The following is a 22,333-nucleotide window of genomic DNA, read 5'->3' as shown; positions in this document are numbered from 1 at the left end:
TACTGCTAAGGTGTCCAGAAGATTCCTTTATGGATATTTTATGTTTACTGTATGACTCAAATGATGGTTATTTTTCTTCTACTCTTTCCATTACATTCTCAATCCTCATCTGACTTCAGTTTATTCCCTTCCAATTTACCATAATCTTGTTGTTCCTGTTTGCATTATTTCCCTTTTCTTTCACATCCAGTTCCCTCTATAAAACAGGGGCTTTAAAACATACATTGACTGGTACTAGTCTATTTATAATCCTTGCAGGTTTCAGATGCTGGAGTAACATCTGAAGTGAAATCTAATGGGAACCCCCTTCCAAGCATTCCAAATTTGTCATCCACCCCAACTGGACATCAAGTTTGCTCCTTTCACTGGTTAGATAACGGCAAATTACAAAGCACCCTAAGCCAGTGAGCTCCAAAGAACAGTTTACCAATTAAAAATTACATACCATTAGAAATGTTTCAAAGGATTTCTTTTCAATCATCCAACCTCCTCTCTTGCATTCCAACCTTTGTTGGAAACTGCACTCTTAAAATCTTCCAGGCTATTTTCTTAGATTTCATGGCATACTGAGAAAACCCATTATTCTAAATTTTATATCCAAACAAACGCATCACTGTATTTTACTTTGTTTTGAGCTTTCCACAATTTTTTCAATACCTGGTTTCATATGCAATTAAAAATAGACAATTGCACGCCTGGGGTAATTGGTCCAGTACTTCTAAATACTGATGGCTAACATAATCTCAAACAGGTTTTATTAGCATCTTAGTCTTAGAACTTTGACTCTTCTTCTAAGCATCTAGTTTATTTTCTTGTCATCAGTTACGTGCTAAAAGTGAGTTTGTATAACATGAGAACATATAAGATTAGAAAACAAGGTGGTTAAAAGTATTTTTGACCAAATCATCACACAAAAGCTACGTATATACTGTGAATCTGAGATCCAAGGGCAGTCCACAGATCAGCCTTTCCCTTCTATTCTACTTTGTCATCTATTATATAAAATGATTTATGAAACCTTTATAAATAGGATATGACTTCTGCCCTTTACTAGGTTGTATATAAACACCTTTGAAACAGCAGCAACTTTCTGGGGAACCCAAGGTTTGTGTGAGTGATAACAGCCCAAAACTAACTGTTTTTGTCCTGCTCTGCAGGAAAAACTGAAGTATAAAACAAATAAACTGGACCTTTCAGGACAAGGCAAGCATCACAAAACAAAGCTGTTTAATAAATCCAGCCTTAGAAGTTTGGGTGCTAACTAGTACCATGCCTAAAATTAGTTTATATGGATTGAATTAATTGAAAGTGAAATAAATGTGTAACTCTGTGTCCTCAGTTACCTAGGAAGGCACAGGCTACAAAAAACCAGGAAATAAAAAGCTCTCCTATTTTCAGTAACACTGAGGCACAGGCTCAGAATCCATTTGGTAACTGGGGCTATAAACAGCAATTAAAAGAACAAAATGGAAGAAAATACAGGTTTTATTCTTCAGTTGTTTCACTTTTCCTAAAATCTTGACATGTCTGAGCCTCTTTCTATTTAAGGTTGAAACAGTTAAGCACACGACAAAAAAAAACTCTAAAAAAGGTGCCAACTGGACCACAAAACATTGAAGAAAAGGCTTAATGCAGTTCCCGAACTTTTTCATTAGGATCTAAAAGCCATTTTTGCAAAAGAATCTCCACTTTACATCAAAGTTACTTGTCTCCTTAATTCAACACCCACCCCAATGAAACACAATTTGAGTAGTGTATGTTGGTATGCATAATAATTATGACTCAAAGAAAAATGTATCTAGTATATTCTAGGGGTTTTGTGGAGGCCGCTGTGAAACAAAGAATTTGAAGTAAACAATTATAAAATACAAAAATAAAAAACCAGGGTGTTTATTTTTTCTCCAAATTCCTGGTTTAATAAGGACTTGTTTATTTTGAGAAAAAAAGGTCCCAAACATCAGGCTATTCACAAAAATAACCCACAGTATCAACTTTAGAAAACAAATCTTAAGACTATTACACTAATTATTTTTCTAGAGGATCCATTTGACATGCCAACTCTCATTCACAAAAATACATTGTTACATTTGTGTTGAACAGCCCCACACAGCACTCTTACGTGGGGTATAACACGCACACCTCTAATTCAAAGCTGTTCTCAGGTGCTACTCAACTAATGAGACTGCCTTTGTAGTTAGGGAAGCAACTACTGAACTTATGTATGAATGGAAAGAACTGTACTCCCTGCATAACAAGAGATTATTTTGGAGACAGTTGATAAAAATCATACATACTTTTTATTGTTAAGTCATAAAGAGGTATCAAAATTAAAAGCAAAAATTACAGGGTAAGACTTAACATAACTACTAGGAGCATCAAAGGAAGTGAAAACGGGACTAGGCGCAAGGCAATGTGAATTAATGAACATGGGAAGGACAAGGATGGGGACAACAGTGAGCATGTGCTGAAGATACTAGGGGAGAGGATCTGGTGAAAATTTTGATCTTAGACAAGCGCCTAGGTAAAGAAATAATGGGACAAGATTTCTAAACCCCACTATGTGCTTAAGAGTCATCCTCGCCATTGGCGCTGTCTCTGTCATCCTCTCCTTCCTCAGCCTCTTTTTCATCATCCTTGATCAACTCCAGCTGTGAGAAACAGACACAAATAGGATGGAGTTAGAGGCACTCCATGTGTCCCTGATCCCCCCTCCACCACCTCTTTCTTTCCTTTCCCGTGGTTTTCACCTGGTCATCCCCCCGATCTTCATTATCATCATCATCCAGTAGGTCCCCCTCCTCAGCAGAGTCATCTGCCACCCCCTCAGACTCCATCTTCACATTAGTCTCATCTTTCTTCAGGGAGCTGCTGCTCTGCTCCTCTTCTGACTTATCATTCTTCATCTCTACTGCGGATGAGAAGGACAAGTCTGTCTAGGGGCAAGTAATGTCCACAGGATGTAGACAATCCCCACTGATGATCATAGAACTGCAGCACAAGTCTATATCCTCCCACACAAATGTCCTTCCCAATTCAAATTCCACAAGTTTCCAATTAAACTGCTTTCTATCCCACTATTCCAACATACACTTTCAACTATCTTAGATAGCTACCTCTACTTTACACCCAACAAGCAAAAGGACCATTTACCTCCTTGTTTGCTGCTCTGTTCCTTTTCGATTTTTTCCAGGTTTTCCAGTAGAGAATCCACTTTTTGTTTTATCTGAGTCAACTCCTTCTTAATGGCCTGAAGGTCATCTCCTTTCACTTTAATACAAACAAAACCCTAGATTAGAATCAAATGTACCAGAAGCTACCAGTTAGCTATACACACACTCCCCCACTAGACTATACAACACACTCCCCCACTAGACTATACAATAGTCAACATGAGATCCTTGGAGAGAAATGGAGCCTGTACCAGACTGTCCTAGTTATGGGGTCCACCGATCTTTTAGTTGGTAGCTGAAAACTGAATCTAATGTGCCTAGTTCCTTAGCAACAGCATTCTTACTTTTGTAGGTCTGCTAAAGACCTCAATTCTATTTTAAAAGCACTTTACCAACATATTTTACACAATGAATGGGCGCCCCTCAACTCCCTAAAATCTAATGACTTTTTTCAAATTACCAAGGTCTTAAGGATAGAAGACTTCCTAGAGTTGGCCCCTTAATCACTATTTTCTCATCTTCTATTATTTTGATTATGCAAAGTTATTTGTACAAAACCTGAACATTAACTGCACTAATTTCCATATTTCAACATACAAGAAATATCAGAATCACAAAGCTGCAATAATAATACATACACTTTCCAGACTTAGAAGATCCCCGCTGTCCACTCTTAGAATTGAAGCCACTTTTGCCCCTTCGTGAGGTGTTTCCTGATACACGCTGGCGTTTTGAGGGCACTACAGCCCGAGCAATAGGAGGAGGAGGAGGAACACGTGCTGGGTAACTGTACATCCTATTGGATAAAAGGAGAACAGAATTCCTTCACAACAAGTCAGGAAGATTCCAACAATGGTGTCCTTGTAAAATGATAAATCATTGTCCATTGTTCTGCAATTATTTTTTTGCTAAGCTAATTTCTTTCAAAAGGCCAGTTTACTCTTTGATATATTTAATACTGCAGCTACTTTTCTTCAAGAAAATACTACATATATACACACATATCCAATGGTTGGTTGCCTTAAGCACTGGACATAAAAGGTTTCTGTGTACAATGGCAGTATTAACAGAATACTTTTTACAGTATTTCTACTTTGTACTTTTTACAATGAATGGCCTTTACCTTGATCTTATTCTTTTCACATATACACTACAATAAGCAATCCATATAAGCCAAATAAAGTACTTACAAAAGACTGCAATTAACCAAGTCTGCAAACAGAGCTATTGGTCGCTAAATCCCTGATCTTTTCACCCACAGAAGCATACAAGTAATTATCACTAGTTTGTAGTATTACATTAAACCATATAAAATTGCCAATATTAACCATTTTTGGCCTATAGAAACCGGTATTTCATGTGTTGTTAACTGGGTGTACATAGCATTATCAATTCTAACAACATTTAGCACTCTCCACTCAAATCTCCAACAGGACAGAGAATACTATGTTGTTCACTATTCACTACTGCCTAAATCCACTGCCTAGCACACATTTAGCTTTCAAAAATCACTGATTGCTCAATTGCTGCTTCCACTGGATAAGTATCCCAGTGATTGCTAAAGATATACCAAAGTGATGGCCTGGTATTGATGCTTCCATTTGTAAAGAGAAAAATCAAAATACAACAAAAAAACTTCCCACATGGACATCAGATCTAGACAGTCTCTTTATCCCATGCTGTTACTTTTACAAAAGCCTGTGGCAGCATATGAAGCTAAGACATACCTGTAGGAAAAAAAACTTGTAATTCTAGTTCTGAACCTTTTTGGCTATTAACTTAACAACCCACCAACTGCTGCTCTGCCTAACCGCAAAGCTTTGAAATTTTATAATGCATCAGTTAACTTTTTTTTAAGGATTATTTATTTATTTATTTATTTATTATTTATGGCTGTGTTGGGTCTTCGTTTCTGTGCGTGGGCTTTCTCTAGTTGCGGCGAGCGGGGGCCACTCTTCATCGCGGCGCACGGGCCTCTCACTGTCGCGGCCTCTTGTTGCGGAGCACAAGCTCCAGATGCGCAGGCTCAGTAGTGTGGCACACGGGCCTAGTTGCTCCACGGCATGTGGGATCTTCCCAGACCAGGGCTCGAACCCGTGTCCCCTGCATTGGCAGGCAGATTCTCAACCACTGCGCCACCAGGGAAGCCCAGGATTTTTTTGATGTGGACAACTTTTAAAGTCTTTATTGAATTTGTTACAATATTGCTTCTGTTTTATGTTTTGGTTTTTTGGCTGCGAGGCAAGTCCCCAACAGTAACTTTTTATTATCACTACCTCCTTCCATTTTTATGTATAGCTTTTCATCTTCTGGCCCAAAATTTTCCAAAGTATAATGATCCAGAAACTATAAAATATCAGTGTTCAGAAACTACTTTCCTTTGTGTAAGGTGATGCTACTTTGTACAATTTCTGGGGGTAAAAAAGTGAGTTATCCACATCTTTAGGTATGAAACATCTCATGCCTCAGCCCTGTTGAATTCAGAGATCTAACCTACCTTCCAATCTACTCACTCTCACTGGCATCAGTCTCCAAACCAATGAGCTAGCCATTCCACATTCCCTACACTCCAAGGCATTGGAATTTCCTTTTGAACCATACTAGTTCATCTAACCGGGGTAAATCGCCATAGCAAAAATGAAGAAATGCAGTCTACTTTCAATCTATGTAATGGCCTCCTGAACACAAATGGAAGTCAAATGCTCTAGTTGTCTAAAGAAAAATGTATTTTAAAAGATCAACTAGTGATGCTTTTTAGTGCCACAGAACTTAACTGCTGGTTAAGCAAAAATGGGCTCTCAAAAAACTCACAAAGATTCCTCTAAGGAAGTTTAAGTAGACTTTGCCTTATAAAATGCCAAAGTGCATCAATGTGAAAACATGAGGCAAAAACACAAAGAGAAAAACCATACCTACTGTGATAACCCTTAAAGTCAAAGGAACAGATAAGCGGAAGCTCAGTATAAAAGCTTCAAGAACCAGCTACAAATTAAGTAACCATTTTCCCCACAGGAAAGCTATACAAATAAATCACAGGAGGCATCAAAACAGCTGCTGATCCTCTAATGATAAAGCCCAATCTTCATGAAAGTTTCACTATTACCAGAGGAACAAGCACTCAACACTAAGAGAATTATGGCTGCACCTTGAATCAGAAATCTGGACACTAAGTGTTGGTATAAAAACTAGTCAGAAATAAAAGGCAATTAAAATACCATTTTAAAGAAATTAAAACATTTCTGGACACACATTAGCTAATAACATAAACAGATGAGACCAAAAAAACCCTCTATCCTAATCTCCAGGCTAAAACATAAGCATTACAAGGCATTTATTAAATGTACACGTTTTCAAAGGCAAGCTTCTTAAATGACTAGATGTAACACATAGTGATCTTCGGCCTCAAAAACCCTGATTAATAATAATACATTTCAACCACTATGAAAGTATTGATAGAAACAACTAGAATAAAGTATTAGTGGGCTTCCCTGGTGGTGCAGTGGTTAAGAATCCACCTGCCAATGCAGGGGACACAGGTTCAAGCCCTGGTCTGCGAAGATCCCACATGCCACGGACCAACTAAGCCCGTGTGCCACAACCACTGAGCGTGCGCTCTAGAGCCTGTGTGCCACGACTACTGAGCCCGAGTGCCACAACTACTGAAGCCCACGAGCCTAGAGCCCGTGCTCTGCAACAAGAGAAGCCACCGCAATAAGAAGCCACAACGAAGAGTAGTCCCTGCTCGCTGCAACTAGAGAAAGCCTGCACACAGCAACAAAGAACCAATGCAGCAAAAAAAAAAAGGTATTAGTAAAAACCTACGTTCTCCTGAATGTTTATTTAATGTACTGTAACTGTTTCCACTCTTAAAAATTGGATAAAAAATAATTTTAGGCATATTCATTATCAAATTCTGAAAACCAACTAATTTTCAGGTATCGTTGCCCACAAAAAAATTTAAATAAAAAATAAATGCCATTGGGCTTCCCTGGTGGCACAGTGGTTGAGAGTCCGCCTGCCGATGTAGGGGACACGGTTCGTGCCCCAGTCTGGGAAGATCCCATATGCTGCGGAGCAGCTAGGCACGTGAGCCATGGCCGCTGAGCCTGCGCGTCCAGAGCCTGTGCTCCGCAACGGGAGAGGCCACAACAGTGAGAGGCCCGCGTACAGCAAAAAAAAAAAAAAAAAAAAAAGCCATAATGTGAAATAATTTATAGGTGACAGCAATCTAGTAAGATCACCCCCCCCACTGACAATACTGATTTATCAAATTCACTTTAAACATGCAATCTCATTATAATTTCATTCAAGGGTTAGGAGATATTTTTTCTTCCACTTCATTATTTTTCATCTACAACAGAAAAATTTCAAGAGAAGTTTCTTCCTCATTACCTTTGATTTTCCTAGAAAAGGGATTGATTTTATAGAGTACTATGTTTTGGGGCTTTACAATGTCTGAGACTCCCTGAAATTGTCTGCTAAAATTCTGTGAATGCTCCGACTTAGAACAATCTACAACTGCTACAATTTCAATTGTAAGTTTCCCAGTATATCATCCAGAGTAAACCTTCAGAACACACCCCTTATGTAACATTATGCTGTACAGTTTTGTAGAAAAGGACTTTACAAAATTTATTTATCTTTGGCCTTGTGTGGACTGAAGCATTATACTGCATGAGCAGAATATCAACTACCGATACTCATGAATACCAGAATTTAAAAAACTGTTCCAAGAATCAAGGCCTTCAATAACTGGCATCTTTGAACATTATAAATGTATTCCTGGATATTTCTTCCTCACTCTTTATAAAACCTTCTGAGAAACCATATTTGAATGATTTAGGTAACTATTTTGCAACCTTTTTTAAAACTACCAAAACTTCCACCAGATTATATTGACAGTACAATCCCATCAAGTAGACTTTATATCTTACCATTCTTTTTTTAGTAATTAACACAATGAAATTATCTTAAGTTTATTATTGAAGACTATGGTATACAATTCTAACATATAAATACTTATTAAAAACTAATTTTATAAGTTCACCCTAATCTAATTTTAATAGTATATATTTCTTTAAATGTCAAAGCTTTATTTTACAAATGAGTAGACTACTGACTTTAACTACATAAGGGAAAAGTGCAAAAAATGACAATGTGACATGTTTAATTCAGGTTTATATTAAAATGAAAATATAAAACTGTGTTATGTCAAATACTGACCCTCAAAACCCATTTTCATGATGTAGTTGGAATTCATCCTGTTGAGCTTTAAAATAAACTAGCGAAATTCTTAGAATTTGTGTTTTATTTCTAAGATACAATTTCGAAAATTGTTATTTGTAGGCACCCCTCCCCAAATGTTGCCTTGAGGAGTCTGGGAGAAGCCAAACTAGATACAAGGGTTAACACTTGTTTTGCTAATACAATTTGTAGATAGAGTTCCAAATACCAAGGTAAATTTGCATAGTTGCACTTTATGGTCCTTAACTTTCTTCAAATTGCCCTTTATGGTCCATTTAAGGATACAGATTATCTGTATGACAGTTAAAATTAGTAACAGCAAGTACTTCTGATCTAAATGATAAAGGGACTAAATGATAAACCAGTCTGCTGTACAGGATTCATTCAATATATAGGGTCACCCAAACTATCAAAATTTAACTAAATAACAATTCTTTAACTAAAGGGAAAAAAAACACATAAAGAGGTTATTAGTACCTCTGTAAGGTTTAAGAAGCTTGCCCAAAGTTTGGGGAACACCACATGCACTGCTGCTTACAAAGAGCAGGAATCAACAGCCTCTATATATGTAGAACCAATGGTAGCAATCAATAATTGGTTCTGCAATCTTCTTTTGAAAAGAACTGTTGATATTAGTATTTAGAGATATTTTTGCAAATTCAAAGATACATTTGATTAAAAATTGTCCCACTGATTTTTTTTTTTTTTTTTTTGGCGGTACGCAGGCCTCTCCCATTGCAGAGCACAGGCTCCGGACGTGCAGGCTCAGCGGCCATGGCTCACGGGCCCAGCCGCTCCACGGCATGTGGGATCTTCCCGGACCAGGGCACGAACTCGTGTCCCCTGCATCGGCAGGCAGACTCTCAACCACTGCGCCACCAGGGAAGCCCTGTCCCACTGATTTTTACAAACAGTTTTGCAAGAGAGGGAAGAAATACTGAATGTACATACTCATTTTAAGATGCATCCAATCTCACAACTTTTAAAATATGAGAAGTTGCTTCTTAAAATTAAGCAACTATATTGAACTTTCTTGATGGATTCACAGGAAAGCTATGTTAACATAAAACTATATGTTTCATAGGAAGGCAATTTGAAAATTCACTTGAAAAAAAATAATCTGGGTGATAAAATGCAGATTGCTTTGAGTCCTAAATCAATCTTTTTAGAAACAGGACTGGATCCAAGAAAATATTAAGGAAAAAAACCTTTTTAATCCCTGGCTTTGCTTCTGTTTATCAAACTTTCCATCCAGGTGATAATCTTTTCAAGACTCCTTAATTTCCAAAAAATTATACTATTACTCATTTGTCATGATGTCCTCAACATATCCAAAAGATAATGTCTTAAACTCAGTGTGGTCCAATTTTTACTTTTTTAAAAGCTGAAATTAAAAACAGTATTTATGAAAAATACTGTTTATAAACAGTAAGTTAAGAACATATAAGCTCATTCATTCCTATATTCTCATATTATCAAGCCAGGTCAGAGTACAATTCTCTCTTTTCACTTACAATAAAATTTCTTTTAAGGAGTTGTCTGAGAAAACAGATTTGTGGTTGCCAGGGGATAGGGTGGAGGGAAGAGCTGACTACAAAGGAGCTTCATGTCGAATTTTTGGAGGTATAAAACTACCTATATTTTGACTGTACTGGTAGATACATGGGTACGCATGTAAAAACTGTACACCGAAAGAGTAAATTTTACCGTATATATATATATTTTAAAAGTTTTCTAAGTTGTCTCCACAATCTGTCTTTCCATTCTCTCTTGAATCTCCTTGTAAAGTTTTGTGCCCCCACCATTATCAAAACCTACCCTTATCACTAATGATTTCCACACATGCTACTGCCTACTTTACATCTCTCAAAGTGGATATCTAATAAGGAGGTTAAGTTAACATGTCCACAACTCATCTGTTATATTCACCCCTCACCCTGGTTCCTTCTATGTTCTCTCCCTATCCACTGTTTCTATAAATTCCAAGCCAAAACTTTGGTGACATCTTTGATTCCTCTCTTAGCCCTCACATAGATCTAGAAGCAAATCTGTCTGCATTAACTTCAAAGAATTCAACTACTTCTCACCATTCCCACCATCACCTCCCTGATCCTTCCCCAAATGACTGTATAGATAATTCCATCATCCACTTATTATCTATTTTCAGAATAATCTTGTTAAGACATTACAATTAAGATCCTTTCTGGGCTTCCCTGGTGGCGCAGTGGTTGAGAGTCCGCCTGCCAATGCAGGGGACACGGGTTCGTGCCCCGGTCCGGGAAGATCCCACATGCCGTGGAGCGGCTGGGCCCATAAGCCATGGCCACTGAGCCTGTGCGTCTGGAGCCTGTGCTCCGCCAACGGGAGAGGCCACACAGTGAGAGGCCCGTGTACTGCAAAAAAAAAAAAAAAAAAAAGATCCTTTCTGCTCACAACTCTCCAATGGCCTTTCCCTCATTCAGAGTAAAAACTAAGATACACAACATCTTAACAGTGCTGTATATGTGTTCAACCCATTCATCATCTCTGAGACCATCTATTTTCCACTAGTACCCCTGGTGCACACAACAATGCCTCATAATAAGATCTTAACAAATAGTTGTTGAGAAAATAAGTGACTTTCCTAAACTGGCCTCTAGGAAAGTATTTATCAAAATTCATCAACAACAGATAACAAACCAAACCTACCCATTTAAGGAAAGCCAGTAGGATTAGTCTGCCTTTTTTCTAGCTTTGAAGACTACTGGGAGAGTTTTTCCCTAAGAAAATCAGACAAAACTTGAATAATAATCTACCACAAAACCGAATCCTTTTTCAAGCTATTTATTACAAAATAAAAATCAGATCTTGTGCCTATAATGTATGTAATTTGAGCCTATTATGCCATGCTTCCTGTAAGGAAATCACAAAGACAATTTTCCATAGATGAGTTTCTCCTGCTATTATATTATACTTTTTGTACCTTATGAATCTGTTCCCCTTGCTAAACTCCACTAATCTCACAGTAATAGCACACTTATCACTGTAAAGTAATAAAGGTCTTGGAAAAAAAGTTTATCCACCTAAACAAGTCAAATTCTATTTGGTAGACTCTGTTTCTTATTCCTTGGATTACAGTTTAAGAGGGTATCGAAGTAAAATCTTATCCTGTTTATCAAAAGGATATGTCCTCTTTCTTTCCTTGAAAAATAACACTGGTTTCCTGGATATTCTTTCACTATTCCCAACAGCTTTGTTCCAAAACTACAGCCTGGGTTCTCTAACTTCCGTAAGAGCAGTCTTCACTCATTATATTTCTCATATCAAACACTACTCAAAATTTGTTATACCTAGTCAGGACTAACTTTGTAGCACTCCAGACGTGTACTGTCCAGCTGAGTAGTGACTGGCCATGTGTGGCTAATTTAAAACAAATTTAAAATTCAGTTCTGCAGTCATGTTAGCCACATTTCCCATATGTGGCTGTCTACAACAATAGTGCACATATAGAATCATCACACAAAGTTCTATTGGACAGCACTGTTCTGGTTTGTTCCTTCCAGACATCTACCTATACCTATATATAATTTCCAAAGAGAGCCTAGAATTCTATAACTTTAAGTCTATAACAAAAACATAACAAACTAGCTAAATGTCCTTAGTATAAATTGATAGTTACACATCTCCTATGACCACAAAACAAAATGGTGAAACTATTAAAAAAAGCTAAAAAGATTAATAATAAACTTCAAAAATGATATTAGATACTGTATACAGAGACTTATATCCAGAATATATGAAAAAGCTTTACCCAATATAAAACTGGGCAAAGGATCTGAACACATTTCTCCAAAGATGAACAAACAGGCAATTAGCACATGAAAACCCAACATCAGCTTTTAAGAAAATACAAATCAAAATCACAATAGGATAATCCTCACACTAGAATAAACAACAAAGATACATAATAAAACAAATGTTGGCAAGGATGTGGAGAAATTAAAACCCTCATAACGTGGCTGATAGGAAGGTAAAATGGCACGGATGCTTTGGAAGACAGTATGGCAGTCCCCCCAAAAGTTAAACAGAATTATCATTAAGACCCAGCAATTCTACTCCTAGGTACACACCCAAGAGAAATGAAAACATATGCCCATGCAAAAATGTGTATACCAATGTTCAGAGCAGCATTATTCAAAATGTGGAAACATCTCAAAAGTCTACCAACTGATGAAGGGATAAACAGAATGTGGTATTATCCAAGCAATGGAATATAATTCAACAATAAGAAGGAATGAAGTACTAATACAGGGTGTAACATGGATGAACTGTGAAAAATTCACGGAAGAAACTGGTCACAAAAGACATCTCATATGATTCCACTGACATGAAATGTCCGCAATAGGCAAATTTATAGATAGAAAGCGGATGCTAGGCCTCGGGATAGAGGAAGAATAGGGAACAACTGCTAGTAAGTTGTTTATTTTTGCGGTGATAAAATGTTCTAATATTAGATAATGATCATGACTGCACAACTCTGAATATATAAATTGAACTGTATACTGTAAAATGAATTACATCTCAACAAAGCTACGTTTTAAAAAAAAAAAAATTAACATCAAGGAGCTTGACAAAGTATACCCGGATGGAGAATGTCCTGAAATAGATTCCTAAAACAGCAGAGGTTACCTTTCCATTAGGTAATAATGTACCCAAAACACCACTTAATTAAGAGCCAAAGCAGATTCTTTGATCTAGACTCAAATGCTTCCCCTTCAAATAAATATCTCCCACTTACTCAACAAGAGTCCAGGACACAAATTTAAATCCAATAATATCATATTTATGTTCAAAGTATAGTCATACTAATATATGCACGCATCTAAAATCTTTCTGCCAACTACAACATGATCAGGTTCCCGTAAGAAAGAACCAACAAAAGGGCTCTAAGCAAATGAAAAATTTTACCCTATGCCTAAAATGACATCTAAACTGTCACCTAAAGAGGCATCTCTTAGCTTTTCCAAGTAGCCAAGAACCCTCTTGCTCTCTGAATCACATGCTCTTTCCAAGCAGATGGTCGTACTCAGTTCTCCAAAACCTAAATATTTCATGTACTCTTCCTTCATACACACATACAAAGCCCATCTCTTGGGTCCAGTGTTGCTCAGGAATATCAGAGAATTGGAAGAAAAGGAGGGAGCCAAGAAGACAGCTCCTCTAACACCAATAAGATGGGTGGTGGTGCCTCCAATCCATGTACTGTATTTCTTGACTTCTTAATTCAAAATCTAAAACACTATGCCTAGAACAAAATAAGGGCTCAAATATTAGTTTAAGGAATATGATGGTCAGCCTCTTTTATCTGTCTTGCATTTCAATGGAGATTCCCCCACCTCAACTTCCTTTCTCCACTCTCTATCACCAGCATACCTTAGTGGAAAAGATCTGTAGGGTAAGTATCAACAAAATTGCTTATTTCCCAAAATTCTAACAACTAACTCAAAGCTTCCAAACACTTGTCACTTAGCAAAAAGGTTATGCCTTTGATGGCATAATTCTAGTCATAAAAGATAAAAATCTCAGCTTTACTTGACTATTTTCTCCCTACAAAGCACCTGCTCTCATAACTTTGACCCAATAAATCATGCCAAGAGCAGTCTACCTCAGAAATTTCTCCCCATTCCAACATTTACAATGGTAACTACACATCTTTTCCCCTCCAGTTTCTCTTTTCTAGTCATGGAGTTGTTTGTAAGACATCACTGCTAATATGACACAACTAAATATGCCATACAACTGCCCTTGACAACCAACATTCTTTCCAATCACAGCTGGCTGCTTCCCCAAATATGCTAAGGATATTCATAACTGTGTATCTTTATTAGAGATGTACCCTCACCCTACCCGCCTAAAAAACCTCCTGCTTAACACCAAAGGCAGGTTCAAATACTGCCCTTTGTGAAACTACCTGGAGCTCTTTAAAATTTAACAGGGGAGCTTATAGCTCCCCAAAGGGCAACACAATTCATCTTTCTATGAGACAATCCTGTACAAAGCAGGACACACAGCAGCCCCTATTAATTTCATAGCACTTTCTTCACTGTATAATATAGTACATATCATACATGTACCACATTTGATCTGCTTGTAGATTTACTTCATTCCTCTATTCATGGTGTACTAGCAATATTTACTTAATATATTTGTATGTAGAGTAATAGCAGCACTCTGAAAAATCTCTAGTGGAACAACTTCACAGTTCAGTCACTTATACATTGTTGACATTATTATCCATATGCAACTTATGATAAGTTATGTATTATAAAGTCCTCAAAGACCACTGAACTAAAACTATGGTCCTTTTGAACCAGATCTTTTGCTTACCAGGTGTTTAACATGTCTCAGCTATCATACTATAGCCTATTATCAAATCTGACTAAGTGCTCCCAAGTTCTTTATAGAAGAATGACTGAGAAAGAATTACTCCACTGTCCGTAACTGATATTTCTTTTATTCAAATTGAGACACAATTCGCATACCAAACCACAAAATAAACCCTTTGAATATGTACAACTCAGTGACTGTTAGTATTCTCACAAATTTCTGCTATCATCACCACTCTAATTCCAAAACATTCTCCCTGGGTGATCTTATAAGGGAAAGAAAAGCGGGACTACAACTGATTACAGAAAGTACATCCGAAAGCTTTTCCTAAAAATGGATATGTTTTTACACTCAAGAAAACATGTAAATATTTGTGGCAGAAATCAGAAACACTTATAAATCAAGCTTGATAAGAATATTGCCAGGTTAGCTGTGACAAACAATTTCATACATGTTAGCCTACTGAAGAACTTTCAGATCTACTTTTAGTATATTCCAATCCTCTTGCGTGAAAGATAAGATTCCTCAAAAGCTATAGCTTTAAAAAATTTTTTTTATTGGAAAAGAGTTGATTTACAATGTTGTGTTACTTTCTGCTGTACAGCAAAGTGTATCAGTTATACATATATATATCTCCATTCTTTTTTAGACTCTTTTCCCATATAGGTCATTACAGCGTATCAAGTAGAGTTCCCTGTGCTATACCAAAAACTACAGCTTTAATGCCTGTTAGATATCTCCAACAATGTGCCAATTATTTTTATTACAACACTTTCGGTACAATAGCACAATGTGCCTTCTAATGATCAGTAATTTCAAAAATAAATGACTAAATATCAATGTGGAAAGAGAATTTAAATAAAGACAAATTAATTTAAGCATTTGAAAGAAAAAACACTCAAAGGAACTGCTTCACACAAGAAGTCCTCTGACAGGAACTATTCCAGCAACAATTTCCCTAGAAGCAACAACAAGATTCAACAGGACACAACTCGAACTGGATCTTTGTCAGCTTACAGGACTTATCAGACTTTCAACATCAATGAACAATATGTTTTGTAATCAAGGGTAACTGATGCAACTCTCCTAGTTTTATACACAGACCCCCATGAATATTCACCCAACTTTGAGCCTTGTGCTCCTACCAGAAAAAAAATGTTAACAGATCTCTAAGTAATTATAAACTATGCATGACAGTTTATAGCATATTTGAAAGAGCTGACAATGTATCTGAGTGACATTAACAACTCTATCTAAAATGGTAGTTTTACGTATGTTGGCACAATTTATGTTAAACTCATTTAAGAACTTCCAACATCTATTACATCAGGAATGGCCTTAAGAACAAATAAAAAGACAGGCCTAATTTACATAATTTATGAAAAAGATAATTTGCGTTAAGACTACAGAATCCAATCTGCTGTCTCCTCAGAAGACAGCATACTAAAATATAAGCGACTCAGTTAAATTTTAATATTTGATTATCCTCCAGTTTTTTTTGCGGTACGTAAGCCTCTCACTGCCGTGGCCCCTCCCGTTGCAGTGCACAGGCTCCGGATGCGCAGGCTCAGTGGCCATGGCTCATGGGCCCAGCCGCTCCGCAGCATGTGGGATCTTCCCAGACAGGGGCACGAACCCGTGTCCCCTGCATCGGCAGGCGGACTCTCAACCACTGCGCCACCAGGGAAGCCCTATCCTCCAGTTTTAAAGATAGAGTATTTATAATCTTTGGGATTTGATCACCAATACCCACAAATACCCAAGCAAAAATACAAATCACTCTAATTCTCCTAACAAAACATCATTTATCACTTACTTCCTGATATCTAAAATATATATATCTCCTTAAGAAACACCCAATGCCTTCATTCTTAAAGTTTCTAACAAAAGTCAGGCTAATGATGATTAAAGTGCGTAATACCTTCATGAAATATTCTGGTCTCCTCTCCCACCTCTCCCATGTCAAAAAAGAGAAAAGAAAAGAAGAAAATAGTACTTGAATCTCAACTAGCCTCCAAATCTACCCCACTAGTTCACAGGGAATACAGGTGGCAGAGGAACATGCTAAACAACACAAAATACAATCTGCAAAATCTGTGGTCTAAAAAAATTTCCAGTCTGTGGAACACTGATGAGATTATTTTAACTATTTTAATTATAAATGGTATTGTCATTATATTTATAAAAGCAGTCTTTATATTTTACTGATATACTACTTTCTTATATATGTATATTTGAATTAAAAAGTTCCATAACACAGAGTAAACAAAAAAGTTGAAGTAACTACTAAACAGCATGTCTAGAAAACAAACACCAATCAGTCTTCATTTCACTATGAAGACTTCTGTCACATAAAGAACTCTAATTATGCTAGAGATGTTAGTTTTTGTGGAGAGGAATGGTGGGGTGTCCATGATTCCCTTCATTTTGATACTACAGGAATATTCATGCTCTAAAAAGATTGGGAATTCTTGACTGATTAAAAGCATGATAATATTTGAGGGTTATTTTACAATGCAATCTATCTTCCACGTTGCCTTTAGTCTTCATAACAACTCTATTAGTAGGCATTATTATCTCCATTTTAGGGATAAGAAAACTGAGATGACATATATGACTCTGGTCATAACCTTTTCCACTAAGTGATTAAGTCTTTGGATTCCTCAATTATTCTTTTCTCTGCTCTGTATCAGCTGCCTCCCTAACATAACAATAGGTAGTAGAAATGTCAAATTTATGTCTTGAAATATTCATGTGAATTTCATGTTCTTCAGGGTATGACTAAGGACTAAAGTGACTAAGTAGACAGATTTAACCTCCATTTACATAACAGGAAGCAGAGCTTTCAGCACATCTCACAGCCAATTTCCTATCTTCTTAAGAATCTAACAGCTGATTCAGGATGTCTTAATCTTGTGAATAAAGTATCTTCAGGATGACTTCTGAGAGAAAACTATACCATTTTCCTGAGAAGTTTTTCCATTCTTAAAATGTTCGTTTCCCCAACAGACCTCAGTATATATTTAAATGAGCTCTTTTCCAGGTACTATTTGGTTACTCCATCACTCATCAGAGAATAACTAAATGTCTCTCTTGCCTCTTGAAAAACTAAAAAGTGAGGCCAACAGTGGTAGTGTCACTTTTTTTTTTTTTTTTTTTGCTGCGGTACGCGGGCCTCTCACTGCTGTGGCCTCTCCCATTGCGGAGCACAGGCTCCGGACACGCAGGCTCAGTGGCCATGGCTCACAGGCCCAGCCGCTCCGCAGCATGTGGGATCTTCCCGGACCGGGGCACGAACCCGTGTCCCCTGCATCGGCAGGCGGACTCTCAACCACTGTGCCACCAGGAAAGCCCCCATGTCACCAATTTTTAAGACCAAATAGCAGTGGTAAGAAATTTGAAGATATTTCTGCAAACATCTAAATGATTTCACTCTTCTCTGCTGTCTCTAACTCTTTTACTCAATTTTGAAATTCCTCACTTAAAAGAGCTTTTCCCAAACTTATTTAGAGTAGGATGATAAAGGGATGGTCGAAGTTTCACTGCCTCACCAAGACAACTAAAAGTAAAACTTTAGAGGACAATTCTCATGAAGGTAGAAGTGTACACTGTTAAAATTTTCTATACACTCAAAGTCATACATAACTTATCCCTATCCACACATCTACCAATTTTCTCATGACTTTTTCAAATACGAATGCTATTCTGTAGGCACAAGAGATCATAATCATTGTTCCAACCTCCCTGCCTTTTAGAACTGTATCATCACCCCCAATCTACAGTACAAACACTTCAACATTAACTTCTAAAGCAATCTGTATTGTTAATTCATTATATATGCTTATTGCATCCTATTTCATATTGGTTGGTTTGCTCAAAGGAGACTTGGATTTTTAAGGTTAGGAATCATTTTTTACAGTTTTGCTGCAATCCCTTACAATGCAAAACCAAGGGGCCAGTATGCAATAGGGAAATGATGAAGAGAACATGATACTGCTAATTTAGTCCCATTTCATCATTAGGCAAGTCAGTCCTTACTTTTATGTGGCAAACAAATTAAAACATTTTCTCTGACAATATATATAAACTGATTCTTTGAAATCAACAGAAACGTCACCTTAGCTAGTCTACCTCTGACAATTTTGGGGAAGGTATTTTTTCATTATGTTCTGGCAGAAAGAGGGGGTTTTATTTGAAAACATGTCTGTTATTCATTACTACAAAATGGAACATTACTACGCAATAGAAAAATAAAATGGTTCTCACTAGACAGCTTCTTTCTGGAATAGACAAAACATTTTAAACATACCTGTCATAATAATCCCGTTGAAAGTCATAGTCCAAGTCAAAAGAGGAGCTGAAAAATAAATACCAAAGAGGATTAATTTGGAACTGTTGATGTAAATTCACAACAGCCGATGGGAAAAAAAAAAACCCACGCTAAACCAACCCAACAAATAGATCAATAGATTAGCATGAACTAACATCCAATCATAACACAACAGATCTCTAAATTCCAATCACCTTAGGTCACTGGCCATTCAGTGGCCAAACTGCAAATTTAGGTGTAAGATTGCTAAAATGTCAACACACAACATTAACAGCTAAAATAAGAACATGGAAAAATACAATAGTAAATTAAACATTTTTATGTCATCCTCCTTCCCTCTCTCCCTCCCCAGCTTCTTAGAAGCTAAATAACTCCTCCTGAAGGACTGTAATTTATGCTTTAAATACCAAACTACTCTTTAATAGTAAAAACCTCAGGGAATTCTAATAATTCTCTGGGAAATGGGGTAAAAGGAGGTATATTAACAAAATTAATAAAGCATTACTTTCGCACATATAAAACATACTACAGTTAACCCTCCCCACATCCAGAAAACAGATAGAGAAGATGCCCACTGATGGACACAATGCAGTTATAAATAATAAAGTTCCGGACCTGAGTAGAGGGGACGGAGAAGGGTGTTCTGGTACTGACCCGTACATCTCCGCTGCAGATCGTTTCACACCTGCTTTTCCTCGGTTCACTTTTGGCTCTGCAGCCAGATTAATATCTGAAAAAAACAAAAACAAAAGCTTTAATGACACCTCCGTTGAGGGGGTAGGGTGGGGTGGGGTGGTCCTCAAACTGCAGCTTTTTAAAGTGTACATGGCCATACATATCAACAAAGGTCAAAAGATATACCTCACCATTCCTTGTCATATAAAATAGGCTCAAGAATTTTTTACAAGGTTTGGACTTAATCTTCCATTTTTTTGTCCTCTGTTCTGTACCAACAAAGCATTCATTATGCAAAACACATTAAGTTTGTCTCTGGTACCTTCTACCCTCAGCTCGCACACTTCAATGAGAAACTCTCACCATTCAGAGAGTGCTCACTCAGTTACTATCAAAGAAGAAAAGTATCAGTGACCAACAGTTGCCTTTCCAGAAATGATTCTGTGTATTTAAAATAAGCACAAATATTAGGAATGACCTCAGAGATATAAATATATAGCAATTCATGAATTAATATGGTTGAAGTACGGCACCCTCAAAATTATCCCCAAAGAGGAATTTTTAATTCTCCTTACAAACAGGATAACCTGAAAAGTTGCATATAAAATACTTAAGAAATACTGTGCAAGGCTGCCCTGGTAGAGCAGTGGTTAAGAATCCGCCTGCCAATGCAGGCGACACGGACGGGTTGAAGCCCTGGTCCGGGAAGATCCTACATGCCACGGAGCAACTAAGCCCGTGCGCCACAACTACTGAGCCTGTGCTCTAAAGCCCGCACGCCACAACTACTGAAGCCTGCGCGCCTAGAGCCCGTGCTCTGCAACAAGAGAAGCCACACAATGAGAAGCCCACGCTCCACGATGAGGAGTAGCCCCTGCTTGCCGCAACTAGAGAAAAGCCCATGCACAGCCACAAAGACCCAATGCAGCCAAAACTATAAATAAATAAATAAATTTATAAAGAAAAAACAAACGAAACTCTATTTGGAGAAACTACTAAAAAAAATAGAGAAATACCGTGCAAACAGCGAGATGCTTAAGTAAACAACCTTTACATGCATGCATACACACAGTCCAAGAAAAGGGAAACACGCAAAAAAAAAAAAATCGTAGTTTCCATATACAGCATAATTTTTAAAATACCTATGCCAGAGTACCCAGCTGCTTGCCATGCCACCCACTACCTATGAAAGAGTTCATGTTCTCCCTCCTATTTTAACAGGAGACCATTTGTCAAAAAACAATTAGCCAAAAGCTAGCCAGCTCTCCAAAACTCAGTTTAAATGACTAATTGAAAAACAGACGTTTACGTACACTATTTGCTAAACACCATTACATTTATGAATAATCTTCAGAGTTCTTGGCTCACTAAACATTTCTAATTTTTAATATGTAATGTTTATTAACAACCTTGCTTTTTACAGTTTTGACTTTGGAATCTTAAGATTTTACAAAACTAAATATAGAATTTTTAAATCAATTTAAAAATGTAATAAAATGAAACAGAACTAAATTATATATCAGTTGATTATACAACCTTATAGAATAATTATTTCATGTGATTCTAAACTATAGTATAGTTGACTCTTGAACAACATAGGGGTTGGGGCGCTGACCCTCTGCACAGTTGAAAATCTGCATGTAACTTAACAGTTGGCCCTCCTTATCCATGGTTCCGCACTGGGGGATTCAACCAACATTCCTGTAATACTGTAATACATATTTATTAAAAAAAAAAAATTCCACGTATAAGTGGATCTGCACAGTGCAAACACATGTTGTTCAATCAAAGGAAAACTGTACTAAGTCAATATCCAAAATAGAATATACAGTAATAAAATGAACCTCAAATCTAAAATAACATTTAGTAATCTTAACTTTGGTAAAAACACCTATGATTGTTTGAAACTGCGGTACAAAGCGCACGTAAAAGCATACGTTTTGTTTCTTAAAAAAGTAATGTGGGGCTTCCCTGGTGGCGCAGTGGTTGAGAGTCCGCCTGCCGATGCAGGGGACACGGGTTCGTGCCCCAGTCCGGGAAGATCCCACATGCCGCAGAGTGGCTGGGCCCGTGAGCCATGGCCGCTGAGCCTGCGCGTCCGGAGCCTGTGCTCCGCAACGGGAGAGGCCACAACAGTGAGAGGCCCGCGTACCGCAAAAAAAAAAAAAAAAAAAAAAAAAAAAGTAATGTGTCCCCTATTCTGCCCAAGATCCAACTGAAATTCAGTAACGATAAACACTCCTGGTATAACAGGTTTCTAAATAACTCCCATTAAAAGGAGCCAACGGGGCTTCCCTGGTGGCGCAGTGGTTGAGAGTCCGCCTGCTGATGCAGGGGACATGGGTTCGTGCCCCGGTCCGGGAGGATCCCACATGCTGCGGAGCGGCTGGGCCCGTGAGCCATGGCCGCTGAGCCTGCACGTCCGGAGCCTGTGCTCCGCAACGGGAGAGGCCACAACAGTGAGAGGCCCGCATACCGCAAAAAAAAAAAAAAAAGGAGCCAACAGTCTTATAAAAAAGGGACAAACTCCAGGATAGATCAAGAAATA

At 37.6% G+C, this 22,333-nt stretch overlaps 2 protein-coding genes across 16 annotated transcripts in view; one reads left to right on the top strand and one right to left on the bottom strand.

Annotated features, from left to right (window-relative positions):
• Positions 1–22,333, top strand: part of LOC113607933 (X-linked retinitis pigmentosa GTPase regulator-interacting protein 1-like) — a 148,798-nt gene that overhangs the window by 70,497 nt on the left and 55,968 nt on the right. The window lies entirely within an intron of this gene.
• Positions 1,468–22,333, bottom strand: part of HNRNPC (heterogeneous nuclear ribonucleoprotein C) — a 47,981-nt gene continuing 27,115 nt past the window's right edge. For 8 of the 15 annotated variants that reach the window (XM_027083691.1, XM_027083688.1, XM_027083692.1 and 5 more), the window contains 6 exons: positions 19,726–19,840; positions 19,090–19,137; positions 3,809–3,966; positions 3,151–3,267; positions 2,748–2,908; positions 1,468–2,648 (listed from right to left, as the gene is read on the bottom strand). In XM_027083691.1, the coding sequence (XP_026939492.1) occupies positions 2,565–2,648; positions 2,748–2,908; positions 3,151–3,267; positions 3,809–3,966; positions 19,090–19,137; positions 19,726–19,840 (683 nt within the window). In that variant the 3' untranslated portion in view covers positions 1,468–2,564. Of the gene's footprint in view, positions 2,909–3,150; positions 3,268–3,808; positions 3,967–19,089; positions 19,138–19,725; positions 19,841–22,333 lie in introns of all 15 variants that reach the window. The other 7 variants (XM_027083697.1, XM_027083698.1, XM_027083700.1 and 4 more) reach the window with 5 other exon arrangements.

The sequence above is a fragment of the Aethalodelphis obliquidens genome, unplaced genomic scaffold (genome assembly GCF_003676395.1).
Source record: "Aethalodelphis obliquidens isolate GAN/ISIS:26980383/991018 unplaced genomic scaffold, ASM367639v1 scaffold51, whole genome shotgun sequence".
NCBI lineage: Eukaryota > Metazoa > Chordata > Mammalia > Artiodactyla > Delphinidae > Aethalodelphis > Aethalodelphis obliquidens.
Note: the sequence above shows the minus strand (reverse complement) of the source record. Positions and strands in the feature narration are given on the sequence as shown.